At 38.8% G+C, this 17,750-nt stretch overlaps 2 protein-coding genes across 2 annotated transcripts in view; both read left to right on the top strand.

Moving 5' to 3' along the window:
* Positions 1–91: 91 nt before the first annotated feature.
* Positions 92–9,130, top strand: LOC117447316 (deoxyribonuclease-1-like). The gene is made up of 10 exons (XM_034084017.2): positions 92–162; positions 1,138–1,263; positions 1,357–1,451; positions 3,955–4,041; positions 4,308–4,420; positions 4,906–5,021; positions 6,357–6,511; positions 7,800–7,896; positions 7,979–8,081; positions 8,285–9,130. Exons 2-10 carry the CDS (start codon positions 1,183–1,185, stop codon positions 8,500–8,502), a joined length of 1,065 nt encoding a protein of 354 aa, XP_033939908.2. The 5' UTR covers positions 92–162; positions 1,138–1,182; the 3' UTR covers positions 8,503–9,130.
* Positions 9,131–10,273: 1,143 nt separating this feature from the next.
* LOC117446576 (intermediate filament protein ON3) overlaps positions 10,274–17,750 on the top strand; it is a 34,033-nt gene continuing 26,556 nt past the window's right edge. Inside the window, exon 1 of the mRNA XM_034082846.1 lies at positions 10,274–10,591. Within this exon, the coding sequence (XP_033938737.1) occupies positions 10,274–10,591 (318 nt within the window). The remainder of the gene's footprint in view (positions 10,592–17,750) is intronic.

The raw sequence follows: 17,750 nt of genomic DNA, 5'->3' as shown, positions 1-17,750 counted from the left end.
TGTGTGGTGTGTGTGTGTGTGTGTGTGTGTGTGTGTGTGTGTGTGTGTGTGTGTGTGTGTGTGTGTGTGTGTGTGTGTGGGTAGTGTGTGTAAACTTCCTGTGTCATAGGTTTCTTCTGTTTTTCTGCACAGTTTGCTGTCATTCTGTCTGCTGATCTGACGGTGAGTTGCTTTTTGTTTATATTACTTTCAACTGAACTCTTATGCTCTCACAGAAAACTGAACTCCATGAGAAAATACATATAACTATAAACACGTAGAAAAGTGCTGCTGGTGCAAATATTAGAACATACTGTTTTGTTATTTACGTTATCAGTTACAGAGCAGCTGAAAATTATGTGATTTATTAACCATGTGATCTATAACTAATGTTTTGCTGATGCATCATTTTATTTAAAGTAACTTGAAACATGAATATTTAAATGTTGTTACCACTTTACGACAATTCTTATTAAAAAAATTGTAAATGTTTACTGCACTGCATTAAAACGGCAAGCTATTAAATGGTAAAGCTTTCCCCGGCTTGAATATATGATGCAATATTTCAGTTGCAAATACATTATTTACATTTTTACCAGCTCAACTTAAATGCTGCTTACGTTAATGCATCAATTTAATAAACCTCTATAACTGTGTGCTTTTGTATCTTTAAATATATGTATGCTGCTAATATACTTGAAACATAGTACAATTATAAATAAATTGTAATGTAGTTTTTAAATGATTTTTTTTACCAATATAATATTTTGAACGTGAAATATATTAAATATTTCGTGATCTTGTCCTGAAGAAGATCACATTTGATCTATTTAATGATTTTCTTAATTATACTTCCTCTCGATGAGATTAAGATTCTTTGTACTACAATTATTTTCAACTGTTTTCTGCATACTTACTTCCCCCTTCATATTGACTCCTATCTTTATAAAGCCACGTCTGTGCTGCATGTTAACTTATTATCAGTAATTACAAGTTGTACAGTCTCATGTAAACGTTTGATTACAGCTGCTTTACAAAACCCAACGCTGAGTTTCTTTAACTTCAGTTTTCATTTCTTAGTTTCTCACCCTCCATTTCTTCTTTTTTTCTACTTCTGTTCCTCTTTTTCTCCCACTATCTGTTTGCTTTTACTTTCAGTTTTAACAGCATATAACAAAACACATTTAGTCGTCTGATAACAAAATGAAGATCGCGGCCTTCAACGGCAAAAACCTGGGATGGAAAAAAGTCACAGACAAGGCGGTCGTTCACATCCTCACCAAGGTGATACTCCTTCATAATCTTATTTTATAATAGCTTGATAATAACAGCAAACTGTGGAAAGTGAGTGATATCCAAACACTGTTTCTGTTACAGATCGTGTCTCAGTACAGTGTGGTGCTGCTGCTGGAGGTGATGGATACGAGCGGGAAAGCCATGCAAAGGTTATTGAAAGAGCTCAACAAAATAAGGTGGGTCTTCTGCAGCGTTTTATTTTGCACTTTCATATCAACAGTTTCAGTTTCTGCCACCTGGTAACTCAACTAAATACTTCAACCACCTAGAATCTATATATTCAAAGTGTCATCTCACTCTTAAACACCAGGGGGAATGCTTGTTTGACTCAGTTGTTTCCAAATCGTATCGACAGTGCCCCACTTTTGTAGCTTTAAATATATTTTCAAGCATAGACGCACCAAGTAGGGAATGAGTCCTTACCCCAAGTGAAGGAGTTCAAGTATCTCGGGGTCTTGTTCTCGAGTGAGGGAACAATGGAGCGTGAGATGGGCCGGAGAATCGGAGTAGCGGGAGCGGTACTGCAGTCGCTTTACCGCACCGTGGTGACGAAAAGGGAGCTGAGCCAGAAGGCAAAACTCTCTGTCTACCGGGCCATTTCCGTTCCTACCCTCACCTACGGTCATGAAGGATGGGTCATGACCGAAAGAACGAGATCGCGGATACAAGCGGCCGAGATGGGTTTTCTCCGCAGGGTGGCTGGTGTCTCCCTTAGAGATAAGGTGAGAAGTTCAGTCATCCGGGAGGGACTCGGAGTTGAACCGCTCCTCCTTCGTGTCGAAAGGAGCCAGTTGAGGTGGTTCGGGCACCTAGTTAGGATGCCACCTGGGCGCCTCCCAGGCACGTCCAGCTGGGAGGAGACCAAGGGGTAGACCTAGGACCAGATGGAGGGATTATATCTCTTCGCTGGCTTGGGAGTGCCTTGGGATCCCCCAGTCAGAGCTGGTTGATGTGGAAAATACATATAACTATAAACACGTAGAAAAGTGCTGCTGGTGCAAATATTATAACATACTGTTTTGTTATTTACGTTATCAGTTACAGAGCAGCTGAAAATTACTATGTGATTTATTAACCATGTGATCTACAACTAATGTTTTGCTGATGCATCATTTTATTTAAAGTAACTTGAAACATGAATATTTAAATGTTGTTACCACTTTACGACAATTCTTATTAAAAAAATTGTAAATGTTTACTGCACTGCATTAAAACGGCAAGCTATTAAATGTTAAAGCTTTCCCCGGCTTGAATATATGATGCAATATTTCAGTTGCAAATACATTATTTACATTTTTATCAGCTCAACTTAAATGCTGCTTACGTTAATGCATCAATTACAATTCATAAAATACATCTGTACTATTTAATAAACCTCTATAACTGTGTGCTTTTGTAACTTTAAATATATGTATGTTGCTAATATACTTGAAACATAGTACAATTATAAATAAATTGTAATAGGGTAGTTTTTAAATTATTTTCTTTTACCAATATTTACCGAGATGGGTTTTCTCCGCAGGGTGGCTGGCGTCTCCCTTAGGGATAAGGTGAGAAGTTCAGTCATCCGGGAGGGACTCGGAGTTGAACCGCTCCTCCTTCGCGTCGAAAGGAGCCAGTTGAGGTGGTTCGGGCACCTAGTTAGGATGCCACCTGGGCGCCTCCCAGGCACGTCCAGCTGGGAGGAGACCAAGGGGTAGACCTAGGACCAGATGGAGGGATTATATCTCTTCGCTGGCCTGGGAGCGCCTTGGGATCCCCCAGTCAGAGCTGGTTGATGTGGCCAGGGAAAAGAAAGTTTGTGGCTCTCTGCTGGAACTTCTACCCCCGCGACCCGACCACGGATAAGCGGGAGAAGATGGATGGAAGGATGGACACACCCTATCACATGTCCCTTTGCTTTCAAACTATAGAATATATATTTGAAATATTTTCTGATGACTAGAACTGCAGTTTCAGCATGTGACAGAGTGCTGAAAATCTAAAGACACTTTAAGAGTGGAAGCATAAAAGTAACAGCAGCAAACTTCTTCTAAATCTTTCCTGCGTGACAACATTCATTGCTTTTACAGATTCTCTCAAAATTGCACAAATTCGGTGCAAAACTGGCATATTTACCACGAGGAATACATTTGAACATTTTCATCACAAAAATTAGCGTATACTTCAAATCTTTTATATATTATTAACTTAATAAAGTGTTTTTACAGTTTACTTATCATTCAATCCCTGAAAGAGCCCTTTTCAAACACAAAAGGCTTTACAAAAACAAAAAATTATGTGTCCTGTGTTTTACGTGTGCTAACAGTTTGTTTCCCAATGATGCATAACCAACTGAATTAATTGATTGATGATTTGTTGGTTGGTTGAATGATTGGTTGGTTGGTCGGTCGGTCGGTCGGTCGGTCGGTCGGTTGAGTGGTTGGTCGGTCGGTGTTGGTTGGTTGGTTGAGTGGTTGGTTGGTTGGTTGAGTGGTTGGTCGGTCGGTCGGTCGGTCGGTTGGTTGGTTTGTTAGGTCGTTGATTGGTTGGTTGAATGGTTGGTTGGTTGTGTGAGTGATTGACTACAGCCCTGACAAAAAATGTTTGAATGGAACAAAGGATGTGCTAATAACTAAGCTTTTCTCAACTACACACCAACTTTCCTGTAACAGTTTGACCATTTTCTGTTTCTCTCAGCTCCAACAGAAATAGTCCTTTCTCCATGACCTCCAGTTGCATGCTGGGACGTGACACCTACAAGGAGCGCTTCGTCTGTTTCTACAGGTACAACTGCCCGAAAATAAAATGTATTATTAAGTATTGTTCATGTACATGTAGCCATGAGATATGTAAATGTGTGTGTGTGTGTGTGTGTGTGTGTGTGTGTGTGTGTGTGTGTGTGTGTGTGTGTGTGTGTGTGTGTGTGTGTGTGTGTGTGTGTGTGTGTGTGTGTGTGTGTGTGTGTGTGTGTGTGTGTGTGTGTGTGTGTGTGTGTGTGTGTGTGTGTGTGTGTGTGTGTGTGTGTGTGTGTGTGTGTGTGTGTGTGTCAGGGAGAAGGATGTGACTCTGGAGGATTGTCATCAGTATGAAGACGTTCAGGTTGGAGATGTTGACGCCTTCGCCAGAGAGCCGTTCATCCTGCGCTTCAGCTGTCCCTCCACAGGTACCTGCTTCTATAAATAACGTATTTCAACAAGAAAGAAAATGGTGCAAGATTTGGTGGTTTTAATGGGCTTCAATGGTGACATTTATCTACTTAAGGGTCTAAATGTATTTTGGCTACACATGTCATTATATACCTATTATTGGAGCTGACCTTACACCCTTGCATACATTTATGGTATATGCATTACCACAGGTAAAAAGATCTGCATTTAAAGAACATGTTAAAATGATTATTAATTATTATCTATCTATCACCCCAGATAAATAAAATAGATGACACTTATAATGCATAAGGTTGAAGTGTGTGTGTGTGTGTGTGTGTGTGTGTGTGTGTGTGTGTGTGTGTGTGTGTGTGTGTGTGTGTGTGTGTGTGTGTGTGTGTGTGTGTGTGTGTGTGTGTGTGTGTGTGTGTGTGTGTGTGTGTGTGTGTGTGTGTGTGTGTGTGTGTGTGTGTGTGTGTGTGTGTGTGTGTCAGTGCTGAAGGACCTGGTTCTGACCTGGTTCTGATCCCGGTTCACACCAAACCTGATGACTCTCTGAAGGAACTGGACGAGCTGCACGACGTGGTCGACTCCATCAGGGAGAAGTGGGGAACTGATGTGAGTTTGATTTTGTTAGAGAACTCTCCCTGGTCACCGGCTTGAGCTTCAACATCAGGATCCATGTATCTGTGATCCTCTCCAGAATGGAAGCAGTCATCACATACAGAGCATCAACTAGTTCCTGAGCAGTGTCCTTCACCTGCTGATATCAAGAGAGCGAGCTACACAGTCACAAGATGGAGGAATAGAAAGCAGTATTCAATGTTTACTTCAGATCAGCTCCACGTCAGAAATGAGCATGCTTGATGTCTCTCTCCATAGAGGCTGAACCATCATGTTCATCACATAGCTATCATCTGCCTCAAACAGTCCTGATGCTCTTCCAGGTCATCACACATCCTGTCATGTTCACAGCTACAGTTGGGATACCTTTGTAAACTTTACTCTCATTGGAAGAGGACATCCAGGATTTTGCCAACAACATTAAACTCTGAGAGAAAGTGCCACGTACATTTCAATATTACAGGATGTTCTAAATTTACACTCAGAGGAGCATTTTTGTACCTCTTTTGCATAATTTAAATGAATTCCAAAGCCCCGGTTTTATCATTATTTTGCAGCAAACATTGTCTCAAAAATTATTTTATAAGAATTATCTAATATACCAGGATATTACCATTTACATTTTCTGTTAAACCTTAGTCATTATGAAGAATACAGGGGAGTTTTCCTTCGTACGGCAGATGTTTAAAGTCTGCTGTCTGACATTTCAGCCTTTAAACACTTTATGGTTGTTTTGCATTTGAATGATTAAAGATATGTAAATGCTGCTCTCGCTGTGATAAAAAGTGAAAGACTGTTGTTAGTTTTAGTTGTCCTTAATCAGAAGGAGATTTGTTCATATTTAACAGGTGGATGGTTTAGTTTAGCTTGAGTACATTTGACCTACCTGTACCTTACTTGAGTGTTATAATGTTTGATGCTTTTTACTTCTGACCTCTACATCCAACAATATTTTACTATAAAATAAGCGCTTTGAGCACCAGGAAAAGCGCTTTATAAATGTAATGTATTATTATTATTATTATTATTATTATTATTATTATTATTATTATTATTATAAAACTACCATATTTACTCCTCTAGATTTATTTGACACTTAGTAACTTTTTACATTTTACATGTATATATATTATGCAGCACTGTACTAGAAGAGGTCCTGAAATTGGCGCATTATCCACATACAACATTAATTAAAACTTATTTGTGCGGTTAAAAAATAACTAATATAACGTTCTGTGGTAATATTACACAATATTTCTGCAAAATGAGTACTTTTACGTTTGATACTTTAAGAACTGATAAAATACTGTTAATGATTTTTTTCTGCAGAACATTATGATTCTGGGAGATTTTAATACCGATGGACGTTATCTCTCCAAGAAGAAGAAGGACACGATCCGTATCTCCTCCGCTCCTTATCATTGGCTGATAGACGATGATGTTGACACCACGAGTAGCAACAATAATGACCACACCTACGACAGGTAACACACATTTCGTTGTTACAGTTTATTCCAAGTTTTTGTGTTTGTTAAAAAAAGTCATTTTTTTCCCACACAACACAATGATATGTTTTAATTGACATCTTGCTGTGTAGCCCTGTATTACAAGATACACTGCACAAATTAAACAGGGACTTTGATTAAATGTATTAAGTCCACAGATAACACATATTTGTATAAGGTTAGTTGAAAGCAATAATATTAAGTAGAACCTATTGTTTTTTATTTGAACTTAATCTTATTTGTTTCAAGTAACCTAATACAATTATGTGTTATCGGTTTACATAATATATTTGTTTAAAGTGGACCTATCATCCTATATTTGAATAATAAAGTGTAGGACCATACCTAAGGCATATTTATACTTTTTATTTTTCAAAATACCAAATAGATCATGCATTTTAGCCATTCCTCATTTCGCTCAATTTAACACTATCTTTTCATGGGCTGATTCTGTGAGAACAGCACCATCTACAGGCCTGGCATATGTACTACAGCGTCTCCAGCGCTTTCGAACGGCAACGTCCGTGGTTGTCTCCTCCTGATTGGTGGAGTTGGCCCAAAAGCCGTAGCACCACTTCTGTGACGTCATAGAAGTGTTCAAATCTGGATCAGTCTGCATCAGATCTGTTGCAGCCCCGTTTTTAGAGATTTGGGTATGGAGGAAAAGAGAGAGGGTTGTGTTTTCTGACACTTGGTGAGTTCCCTGGAACACCGGGGACACATATTCATGTATAAAAGACATACAAAAGTGCATTTTGCATGATAGGTCACCTTTAAGTCAATGTTTACATTTTTTTTCAGTGTGGGTAGATGTTTTTGAACTGGGTTGGCAGTCTTAGAGACACAGGTGTTTTAACAGCTCCAAGTTAACCAGATACAGCACACACACCTTTCATTCAGACTTTGTAGACTGTTGCCGTGAAGGTAAGGTACGCATATTTATCTAGAACATTTTCAGACACAGAGGCAATTCAAAGTGCTTCACAAACGAAAATAACACAATAAATGAACACAATGGAATAACAGATTCATATAAACCATTCATAAAAAGATACAGAATAGTTTAAAAACAACTTTGTAAATAAAATAGGTGCTGCAAGAAGTGTAGGGATACAACAAGTTAAATTACCTCTGGTTAAGCAGCTGTAAGAAGTGTTAAGGAGAACATGAAACTCTGTTATGTTTGAATCCTTGTCCGTGCAGAAAAGCTTTTTTAATATCCAAAGACAATCTCTGGACTTGAATCTTGATATTTCACCACACACAGGATCGTGGTGTTCGGGGAGAGCATGCTAAAAGCCATTGTAACTGGATCAGCCAAACCCTTCAACTTCCAGAGAGAGTTCCACTTGACGGACGAAGAAGTGAGACTCATCGACAGATTACTGAGATTACAGATTACTGAGAAACATGTTGGTGGTTATTAAACCTTTGTTTCTGTCCCAGACTCTGAGTGTCAGTGATCACTACCCCGTGGAGGTGGAGCTGAAGCAGAAAGCAGCGAGAAAAAGAAAGGCACCACCCGCCAAAGGACAAACTCACAAGAAAGGTAACGTTTGTTTTATTGACATTAGTGCCTTTTGGATATTGTATTTTCGCCTAAAACATGTGTAACAGTCTTTGTTTTAGGTCTGACGTGACTTTGCAATCACAGTGTTTACATATCTTCTACTCAGACATCATAAAAATGCATTTCCTTTAAAGACTTTTTAAAAACTGTCTTCTCTTTCATTTCTAAATGGACCGTTACAGGACCACAGAAGAAGAAGGCAAAGCTGGTGGCACCACAGAAGAAGAAGAAGGCAGAGCTGGTAGCACCACAGAAGAAGAAGAAGGCAGATCCGGTAGCACCACAGAAGAAGAAGAAGAAGAAGAAGAAGAAGAAGAAGAAGAAGAAGAAGAAGAGAAGAAGAAGAAGAAGAAGAAGAAGAAGAAGAAGAAGAAGAAGAAGAAGAAGGCAGATCCGGTAGCACCACAGAAGAAGAAGAAGGCAGATCCGGTAGCACCACAGAAGAAGAAGAAGCCATCGAACACACCGACCAAGAGGAGACGTTTAGACAAATGAACAACAAATAGACTTTCAGACATAATTTTGTCTTCCTTATTTGAAATATTTGTCACATTTAAATAACCTCATTGAGGAAGAAAAACTCCATCTACTCAAACATGTGATTTAATTATTTCTCTGATGTTTTTTAGCTTCACTGTGCAGAAAGCTTAGTTAGAATTGTTGGTGGTGGAGGCCAAACACGGAGCAAAAAGAGAGAAAATGTGACTTGGACAAAAATACTCCTAATGAATGATCGTCTTGCTCTGTAACTGCTCGATGAAGATATAAGAAACTAGTCATATCAACTTAAAATGTGATTACATGTCAGTGCTTATGTCTTAGCCCTCCACCAAGTCCAACCCTACCAAAGCTCAATTCAATCATTCATGGTCAATATCATATTTCGATCTAACTATTGATATTAGCTATTTGAGTTTTTACTTATTTATTATAACATGCCTTTCTCTGATTCGACTTGCTGTTCCTTTAATGCTGTAACACTGCAAATGACCCTACTGTGGAATCATAAAAGATGATCTTATCTCAAAGTTTGTTCCGATTGTTTCTAAGTGATCAGCTGGAGTTGAATTAGCTACAGAGGTCTCTCCATCTCCACAACAAACAGACCTGGTGACCAAAACCCCTTTTGTTTTCTTCTGCATGCTGTTCGGCTTTCGCTAACTTTAGCTCAGCTTGTTTCTCAGATATCTTCAGATCCAGACGTCCCATCACTGAACACCTTCAGCAGGATAAAACATAGAGTTAAAAAGCACCAAGATGTAAAAAGTGTAAGGTAAAAAGGTTTATGAAAAGAGTACTTCTACTTTTACTCAAGTACAACATCTGAGTACTTCTACTTTAACTCAAGTACAATATCTGAGTACTTCTACTTTTACTCAAGTACAATATTTGAATACTTCTACTTTTACTCAAGAACAAGATCTGAGTACTTCTACTTTTACTCAAGAACAAGATCTGAGTACTTCTACTTTTACTCAAGAACAAGATCTGAGTACTTCTACTTTGACTAAAGTACAAGATCTGAGTACTTCTCCCACCTCTGGTTAAATGTCTGTTTCCTTGTTTGTTGTCATTGTTGACGCTGCAGATAGTTGATTTGACAGAGTTGCTGTGATGCAACATTTCAGACTACGTATTGTTGTATCATATCATGTTCATATAAATGACCTGATTGGGCTGGTTTTAAAACCTAAAGTAGGATGAAAGACAATCACACAGACACATCACCTCTCATGGTTAACTGACCAGAGGCTGAAATAAGGAGCCAAACAAACAGTAGATCAGCTTTTCTCCAAAAAAGACTGCAATGAAGTTATTTTTCAGGTTCAGTCATGGATTATTTTTGCATGAATGGCTTCGTCCTCCAGCAGCATGAACAGGTAGCTTCTTGACATTTCCCCTGAAAGTCAGATATTTGACACCCCGTCTCCTCCTCCTTCGGGAGAGGATTAAAAAGGCACGAGACACCTGAGACAGCTCACTGTGGCTGGACATCTTACACTGACTGGTCCACTTCTTTTTGACTGCCATTTTCTGCAAGTCTTCTTCTTCTGCATTTGATCCCAAACCTCTTCTATTGTCTTAGTCTTTGCACACCTGCCTCTCTGCTTCCTTTCAATCCACCCTCCTGTCTCCATCTTTCTCTAGGTCTCAGCTCCTCTCCCGCCACGATGAGTCTGAGTCGTTCGAAGCGGATCAGCTCTAGCAGTTCAGTCCGCAGCAGCAGTGGAGTTGGCTCCAGGAGGCTCAGTGGCTATGGTTCTGGTCCTGGAGGTTTCAGCGGTCTCTCTTTGAGCAGCAGCTCTTTGTACGCAGGCACTAACGGGCTCCACCACGGCCTCGGGGTCCCGCTGGCCTCTCTGTCCGTCAACAGGAGCCTGCTGGCCCCTCTGAACCTGGAGATAGACCCCAGCCTCTCCATGAGCCGTGCCCACGAGAAGGAGCAGATCAAGAGCCTCAACAACCGCTTCGCCACCTTCATAGACAAGGTACAGAGACGGAGCTCCATTCAGCTTTTACAGGAGGGGGAAAGGCACTTTTGTATTATTGTTATATGTATTTATTGAACAAGGATCATGCATAGAAATAAACCTCATACAGAAGAGACCATTCATCATTTACAGAGCGGGGAAATTAAAACACGTTTTTATTATTATTGTATGTCTTTATTAAATGCATTAAAATACATAAATCAGAAAGAGTTAAGACGCCAGATTAAAGCTAAAAGCTAATTTCCATCTGTAGTCCTTAGTTACACACAATCACCTAGTGCCACACACAATTAAAACAGATCAAAATACAGATGTATAAAATACTACTGTCTTTATTGAATGCATCAGAATCAGAATCAGGTTTATCACCAGGTAGGTTGACACGTACGAGGAATTTGACTTGGTGTCGTGGTGCATACATAAAAGTAAAACACAAATTAAAAACACAGATAGAGAACTATTTTAAGAAAAAATTATAATATTAAAAAATAATACAAATATTACATTACATTACATTTAGCTGACGCTTTTATCCAAAGCGACTTAGAATAAGTGCGTTCGGCCAGGAAGATACAAACTTGAAGAAAACAGAATCATATAAGAACATCAGGTTTCATAGAGCCAAGTATTTCAAGTGCTACTCAACTGGCTTTAGATAAGCCAGTCCTTTATTAGTATATAAGTGCTTTGTTAATAGTTCTATCGCTCGAATTGGAGTCGAAAGAGATGAGTTTTCAGTCTGCGCCGGAAGGTGTGTAAGCTATCTGCTGTCCTGATTTCAGTGGGGAATATGGTAAAAAATATATCAGTATTTACATTGAAATAAATACATTAATCAAAAAGAGTTGAGACGCCAGATAAGAGGTAAAAACTCATTTCAATCTGCAGTCCTTGGACAGTTACACATAACAACAAAAAAACTATAAAAATGAGCCAAAATCAAAATACCGAGATAAAAAAAAACAGATGTGTAAAATATTAATGCTACTACTTTACTCAAGTATTTCCAAGTATTTACCAACGGTTTTACTTCAGTAAATATTTGATTGGGGACTTGTTGCTATGTTTTTTTTGTATGCCACTGTAGTATTCCTACAAAAATAACAATGCTATTTTAGCCTTTAAAATGTGAGGATATGCTTCTATATGCATAAAAATACATCTCAAAGAGAAGATATGCTTTATGCCAGATTATAGCTATCAATAAGGTAATGGAATAATAATTACAATTTGTTCCCACTATTTTATGACTTTTTTATAATCTAAATAATGAATCTCTTTCTGCTTCAAAATGGAAATTGAATCCACTGAACTTGCTCTTTAAAAAGGCAATAACAATATGGAACACTTTGAAAAATGAAACAACAATAACCCTTTATCCTACAAAACAAAAATTAATTGCATGAGCAACAACTTTTCTCATCTTTATCAGACTTTATTTGCATTTGATGTCTCCTTTAAAATGTGCCCCCAAATGTTAACACTGTCACATTGTTTACATGTTGTCCTTTCACATTTCATTGTTATTTAGAAATTGGTTTGAGCCACTTCAACAACACACGCTGACCTTGAGGACGACCTACACAAGCTGAAACATAGAGGAGCTTTCATGGGGGATACCTTTAATAAACAAGTACAATAGTGGGTGTTAAATTGGGGAAGTCAGTCTGAGAAGAAGCTGAGTTGTTCCCACAGGAGGAGAAAGCCACTCTGAGATAAAGCCATTCATTGAAACCGTACTCAGGGAACATCTCTGTTTCTCACGGAGTCGATAACACGCCTCACAAAAGAGCCATTGTTGCTTCAGGAGAGATTCACGTCAGGTGCACAGAGACACAGAGACACAGAGACACATCTACCAATGTACGAATGTACTTTTTTTATGGACCACAAAAAGTCCCTATTCTGCTTTTTGTTGGTTTCCCTTCCCTGTGGTGATCTATAGGGTTTTGTGCATGGAAATGTTCTGCAACGGCTAAAATCCCTGTGTTCCCTCCATTGGACTTCTTTGTTTACTTCCTGAACACAGTGACATCACTACATAACACTCGCACTCCTACTGGCTAGCGGTCCAACACATTGTACGTGATAGGCTAAGAGGCGGGATATCTCTAAGCGGTTGACCAATCACAACAGAGCCGGCCAGCTAACCAATCAGAGCAGACTGGGCTCTGGTTTCAGACAGAGGGTGAAAAGAGGTGCTGTAGCACAGAGAATATGAGAAGAATAAAGAGCTTTTTGAACATTAGAGCAGGGAGACATGTCCCAGTAGAGACACTACATACTGATATACACCTGAACATCAGCAGGAGAGGACTCTTTAAAGTAGAGACACTACATACTGATATACACCTGAACATCAGCAGGAGAGGACTCTTTAAAGTAGAGACACTACATGCTGATATACACCTGAACATCAGCAGGAGAGGACTCTTTAAAGTAGAGACACTACATACTGATATACACATGAACATCAGCAGGAGAGGACTCTTTAAAGTAGAGACACTACATACTGATATACACCTGAACATCAGCAGGAGGACTCTTTAAAGTAGAGACACTACATACTGATATACACCTGAACATCAGCAGGAGAGGACTCTTTAAAGTAGAGACACTACATACTGATATACACCTGGACATCAGCAGGAGAGGACTCTTTAAAGTAGAGACACTACATACTGATATACACCTGAACATCAGCAGGAGAGGACTCTTTAAAGTAGAGACACTACATACTGATATACACCTGGACATCAGCAGGAGAGGACTCTTTAAAGTAGAGACACTACATACTGATATACACCTGAACATCAGCAGGAGAGGACTCTTTAAAGTAGAGGCACTAAATACTGATATACACCTGAACATCAGCAGGAGAGGACTCTTTAAAGTAGAGACACTACATACTGATACACACCTGAACATCAGCAGGAGAGGACTCTTTAAAGTAGAGACACTACATACTGATATAAACCTGAACATCAGCAGGAGAGGACTCTTTAAAGTAGAGACACTACATACTGATATACACCTGAACATCAGCAGGAGAGGACTCTTTAAAGTAGAGACACTACATACTGATATACACCTGAACATCAGCAGGAGAGGACTCTTTAAAGTAGAGACACTACATACTGATATACACCTGAACATCAGCAGGAGAGGACTCTTTAAAGTAGAGACACTACATACTGATATACACCTGAACATCAGCAGGAGAGGACTCTTTAAAGAGACGCTACATACTGATATACACCTGAACATCAGCAGGAGAGGGCACTTTTAATTTAAGTGATACATTCTGTGTAAAATTGTTTACACAGAAGTGACATGTAATGTAATATAATCTGTATAAATGGTTAATGAAATGTCCTTCTAATTTTCCTTTAAAATATATATTTTTAGTTTTGTGGAGCAGCTAGATATTCTGAATTTAAAGTGCAGAATCGCCTCCAAATTTAAGTTTTAAATGTTCTCATTCATTTCAGATTGCCAACGTGTTTGTAAGACATTGCAGTATGAAAAGTAAAATAATTGATAATTGTGGGGTGTAAGTTACTAACGTTTCTAATTGTAGAGTTTCAAGAGAGAATATCTTGATAGAAAGACATTTTGTAACTCCATCCTCTTCTCTATACGAGTCTCATGTTGTATTTCCAGCTGACAGGTGACACACAAAAGAGTCTCTGTTTGCTTTCGTGGTTGCAGAAGCTTTTAGCTGCAGGAGAAGTGAGACTCTTTTGGGTCCTGGTTGCATAATAGCAATAAATGGTCCTTGAGTACTTCCAATGTTGGACTTTGAGGCAATAGGACCTCTTCTTCCCCTCAGACCTGCTAAAAGGCAACGGACTAATAAACATACCCTGCACTTAACTGTGTAATCCAATATGGCTGCTGCACACAGCATTAAAACATCAAAGAACCCCCCCCATGTAGAGAGTAATCTGTCTGATGCAAAAAGCAGGATGCTGGAAGACAACCCAGTTTAATTCTGCATGAACCACCATACATGGAAATGTGTTAGTAAGGCATTCCAAGACACAGCAAGTTAATTGATAGAGAACATTTCAACAGCGAGGACATTCAAAGGGCATTACAAAGTTTTTCCCAATATGTGAAGCATAGAAACTGGGCATAAAAAAACATTTGCTGATACTGGTATTTGCAGAAAGAATCAGAATCAGGTTTATTACCAGGTAGGATGACACGTACGAGGAATTTGACTTAATGTTATGGTGCATACATAAAAGTAAAACAAAAATTAAAAACACAGATAGAGAACTATTTTAAGAACACTATAATAACATTAAAAAATATTAAAAAATAATACAAATATAGTAAAATATAGCAGTATTTAATAAATTATTAAATAAAATTCGGCAGTAAAAAAAAAAGAAAACAGATAGTGTGTACATTGTGTGCATTAATGTAATGCATATAGTTTGCCTGGTAAAAGGGCTAGAACCACAAACCTTAAATCGAGCTTGAGGGAATGCACCTGGGATTTAGACCTTGAATCAGTGGCATTAAGGATAATTAAAGGGCACCTACTGTATCATGCTATTTGTAGGCAATAGCATAGGTCTCAGATATATAAATATATATAAAAAACATGTCTATGAAGTGTTTTGTTCAAAATACCAAACAGATCACCCATTCTAGCCATGCCTCACATCCCTCTATTTCACTTCCTGTTTCAAAAGTGCTGATTTTGGGAATAAAGCTTTAAAAAAAGAAAAGAGATTGATTAAAAAAAGAGGAGGGGTCTGGGCTCATGCGGGACCCGGCAGCTACCGTCTAAACTAAATGCTGCCGTGATGAAACGCCATATCATGGATTATCAAGGATTCTCTCTGAAACAGTCTGGAGCTCAAAGGCTTTCCCTCTTGCCGGTTATACCACAAGGTGAGTTCCTTTCTACTTCCTGCTTCTTCACACACATGCTCTCCAGTACAGGTTAGCTCTGAGTGTTAGCGATGCTAATGTAAACACCGACCATATTACGTCCAAAACAGTCGGGCATTGTTTCTGATAGCAACGTTTCTGATTGGGCCGTGGGTCCACATTTCAGATATAACTAAAATCTGGATCAGCTCCGTTGTTCCCCGTTTTTAGAGATTTGGGTAAGGAGGAAAAGAGAGGGTTTTGTTTTCTGACGCTGCCTGAGTTCCCCGAGACACCAGGGACACATCTTTATGTATACAAGACATCAAAAAGTGCATTTTGCATGATAGGTCCCCTTTAAGCTATCTGTCCCATTTCCGTCCTTTGAGTTGTTGTAACCGGATGATAGCGGTTGTTTCTCCGAGGGAGAGATCATTCTCCTCCGAACACAACACAGGCTTTGTTTCGAAGGCAGGAGGGATAAAAGGTGTTGGATATACCCGGCTGCAGGCGGGAAACACGAGCTGAGCAGATACAGGCCGGTGTTGAGATGCTGGAACGATGACAGTTTTACCTCTGAAGACGGATCTCATTCTGCAGCTACCAAAACATTTTTATGTAATGTGTTATTATCTGCTGAGGAGGAAGTGATTTGTCATGAAGGAATGTTTGGTTTGTCCATCCTCTGCTCTGAGAGGCTTTATGTGAGGAGGCTCCGGATGTCTGGAGGTCAAGATGAGATGATGATGTTCGTGATGGTCCTAGCTCACAGTGAAAAACAGTATTCTACGGTGGCCCTGAAGGTCAAAACATAACATTTCACAAAAAACTGTTCAGAGTTATTTCAGAAAACTGAACAATGTTTCACAAAGTATTCCAGAAAACTAAAAAACATTTTGAAAAGGGGTTTACCTAAACATTTTAGTAAACACAAAATATTTTCAGAAGAGATGACAACGCTGCTGAACAACGTCAACATGACAACGTTTCCATTGGTCCCTCTTCTTTAGAGAAGACCAGGAAATGATGGATACACGGATCGTGTTCAAATCAATAGGCACGCAATGACTCTAAAGAATAATGATCACGCACCAACACACATTCAGACTAAAGGAACCAGCTGTTTGGAAAATGAGAGAAGTAGAAAGTACAGGTATTTGAGTTCAACATGTAAGAAGTAGAAAGTACAGGTATTTGAGTTCAACATGTAAGAAGTACAAAGTACAGGTATTTGAGTTCAACATGTGAGAAGTAGAAAGTACAGGTATTTGAGTTCAACATGTGAGAAGTAGAAAGTACAGGTATTTGAGTTCAACATGTGAGAAGTAGAAAGTACAGGTATTTGTGTTCAACATGTAAGAAGTAGAAAGTACAGGTATTTGGGTTCAACATGTGAGAAGTAGAAAGTACAGGTATTTGGGTTCAACATGTAAGAAGTAGAAAGTACAGGTATTTGAGTTCAACATGTGAGAAGTAGAAAGTACAGGTATTTGTGTTCAACATGTAAGAAGTACAAAGTACAGGTATTTGAGTTCAACATGTAAGAAGTAGAAAGTACAGGTATTTGAGTTCAACATGTAAGAAGTAGAAAGTACAGGTATTTGAGTTCAACATGTAAGAAGTAGAAAGTTCAGGTATTTGAGTTCAACATGAGAGAAGTAGAAAGTACAGGTATTTGAGTTCAACATGTGAGAAGTAGAAAGTACAGGTATTTGTGTTCAACATGTGAGAAGTAGAAAGTACAGGTATTTGAGTTCAACATGTAAGAAGTAGAAAGTACAGGTATTTGAGTTCAACATGTAAGAAGGAGAAAGTACAGGTATTTGTGTTCAACATGTGAGAAGTAGAAAGTACAGGTATTTGGGTTCAACATGTGAGAAGTAGAAAGTACAGGTATTTGGGTTCAACATGTAAGAAGTAGAAAGTACAGGTATTTGGGTTCAACATGTAAGAAGTAGAAAGTACAGGTATTTGGGTTCAACATGTAAGAAGTAGAAAGTACAGGTATTTGGGTTCAACATGTAAGAAGTAGAAAGTACAGGTATTTGAGTTCAACATGTAAGAAGTAGAAAGTACAGGTATTTGAGTTCAACATGTAAGAAGTAGAAAGAACAGGTATTTGTGTTCAACATGTAAGAAGTAGAAAGTACAGGTATTTGAGTTCAACATGTAAGAAGTAGAAAGAACAGGTATTTGTGTTCAACATGTGAGAAGTAGAAAGTACAGGTATTTGGGTTCAACATGTAAGAAGTAGAAAGTACAGGTATTT

Source organism: Pseudochaenichthys georgianus, chromosome 5 (genome assembly GCF_902827115.2).
Source record: "Pseudochaenichthys georgianus chromosome 5, fPseGeo1.2, whole genome shotgun sequence".
NCBI classification, from domain to species: Eukaryota; Metazoa; Chordata; class Actinopteri; order Perciformes; family Channichthyidae; genus Pseudochaenichthys; species Pseudochaenichthys georgianus.
This window is presented reverse-complemented; position numbering and strand designations above follow the sequence as displayed.

Bases quoted from the DNA above. Each gene is read 5' to 3' on its own strand.
- LOC117447316 (XM_034084017.2), top strand. From the start codon at position 1,183: ATGAAGATCGCGGCCTTCAACGGCAAAAACCTGGGATGGAAAAAAGTC. The intron at 1,264-1,356 runs GTGATACTCCTT...TTTCTGTTACAG, and splicing joins TCGTTCACATCCTCACCAAG to ATCGTGTCTCAGTACAGTGT. The intron at 1,452-3,954 runs GTGGGTCTTCTG...TGTTTCTCTCAG, and splicing joins AAAGAGCTCAACAAAATAAG to CTCCAACAGAAATAGTCCTT.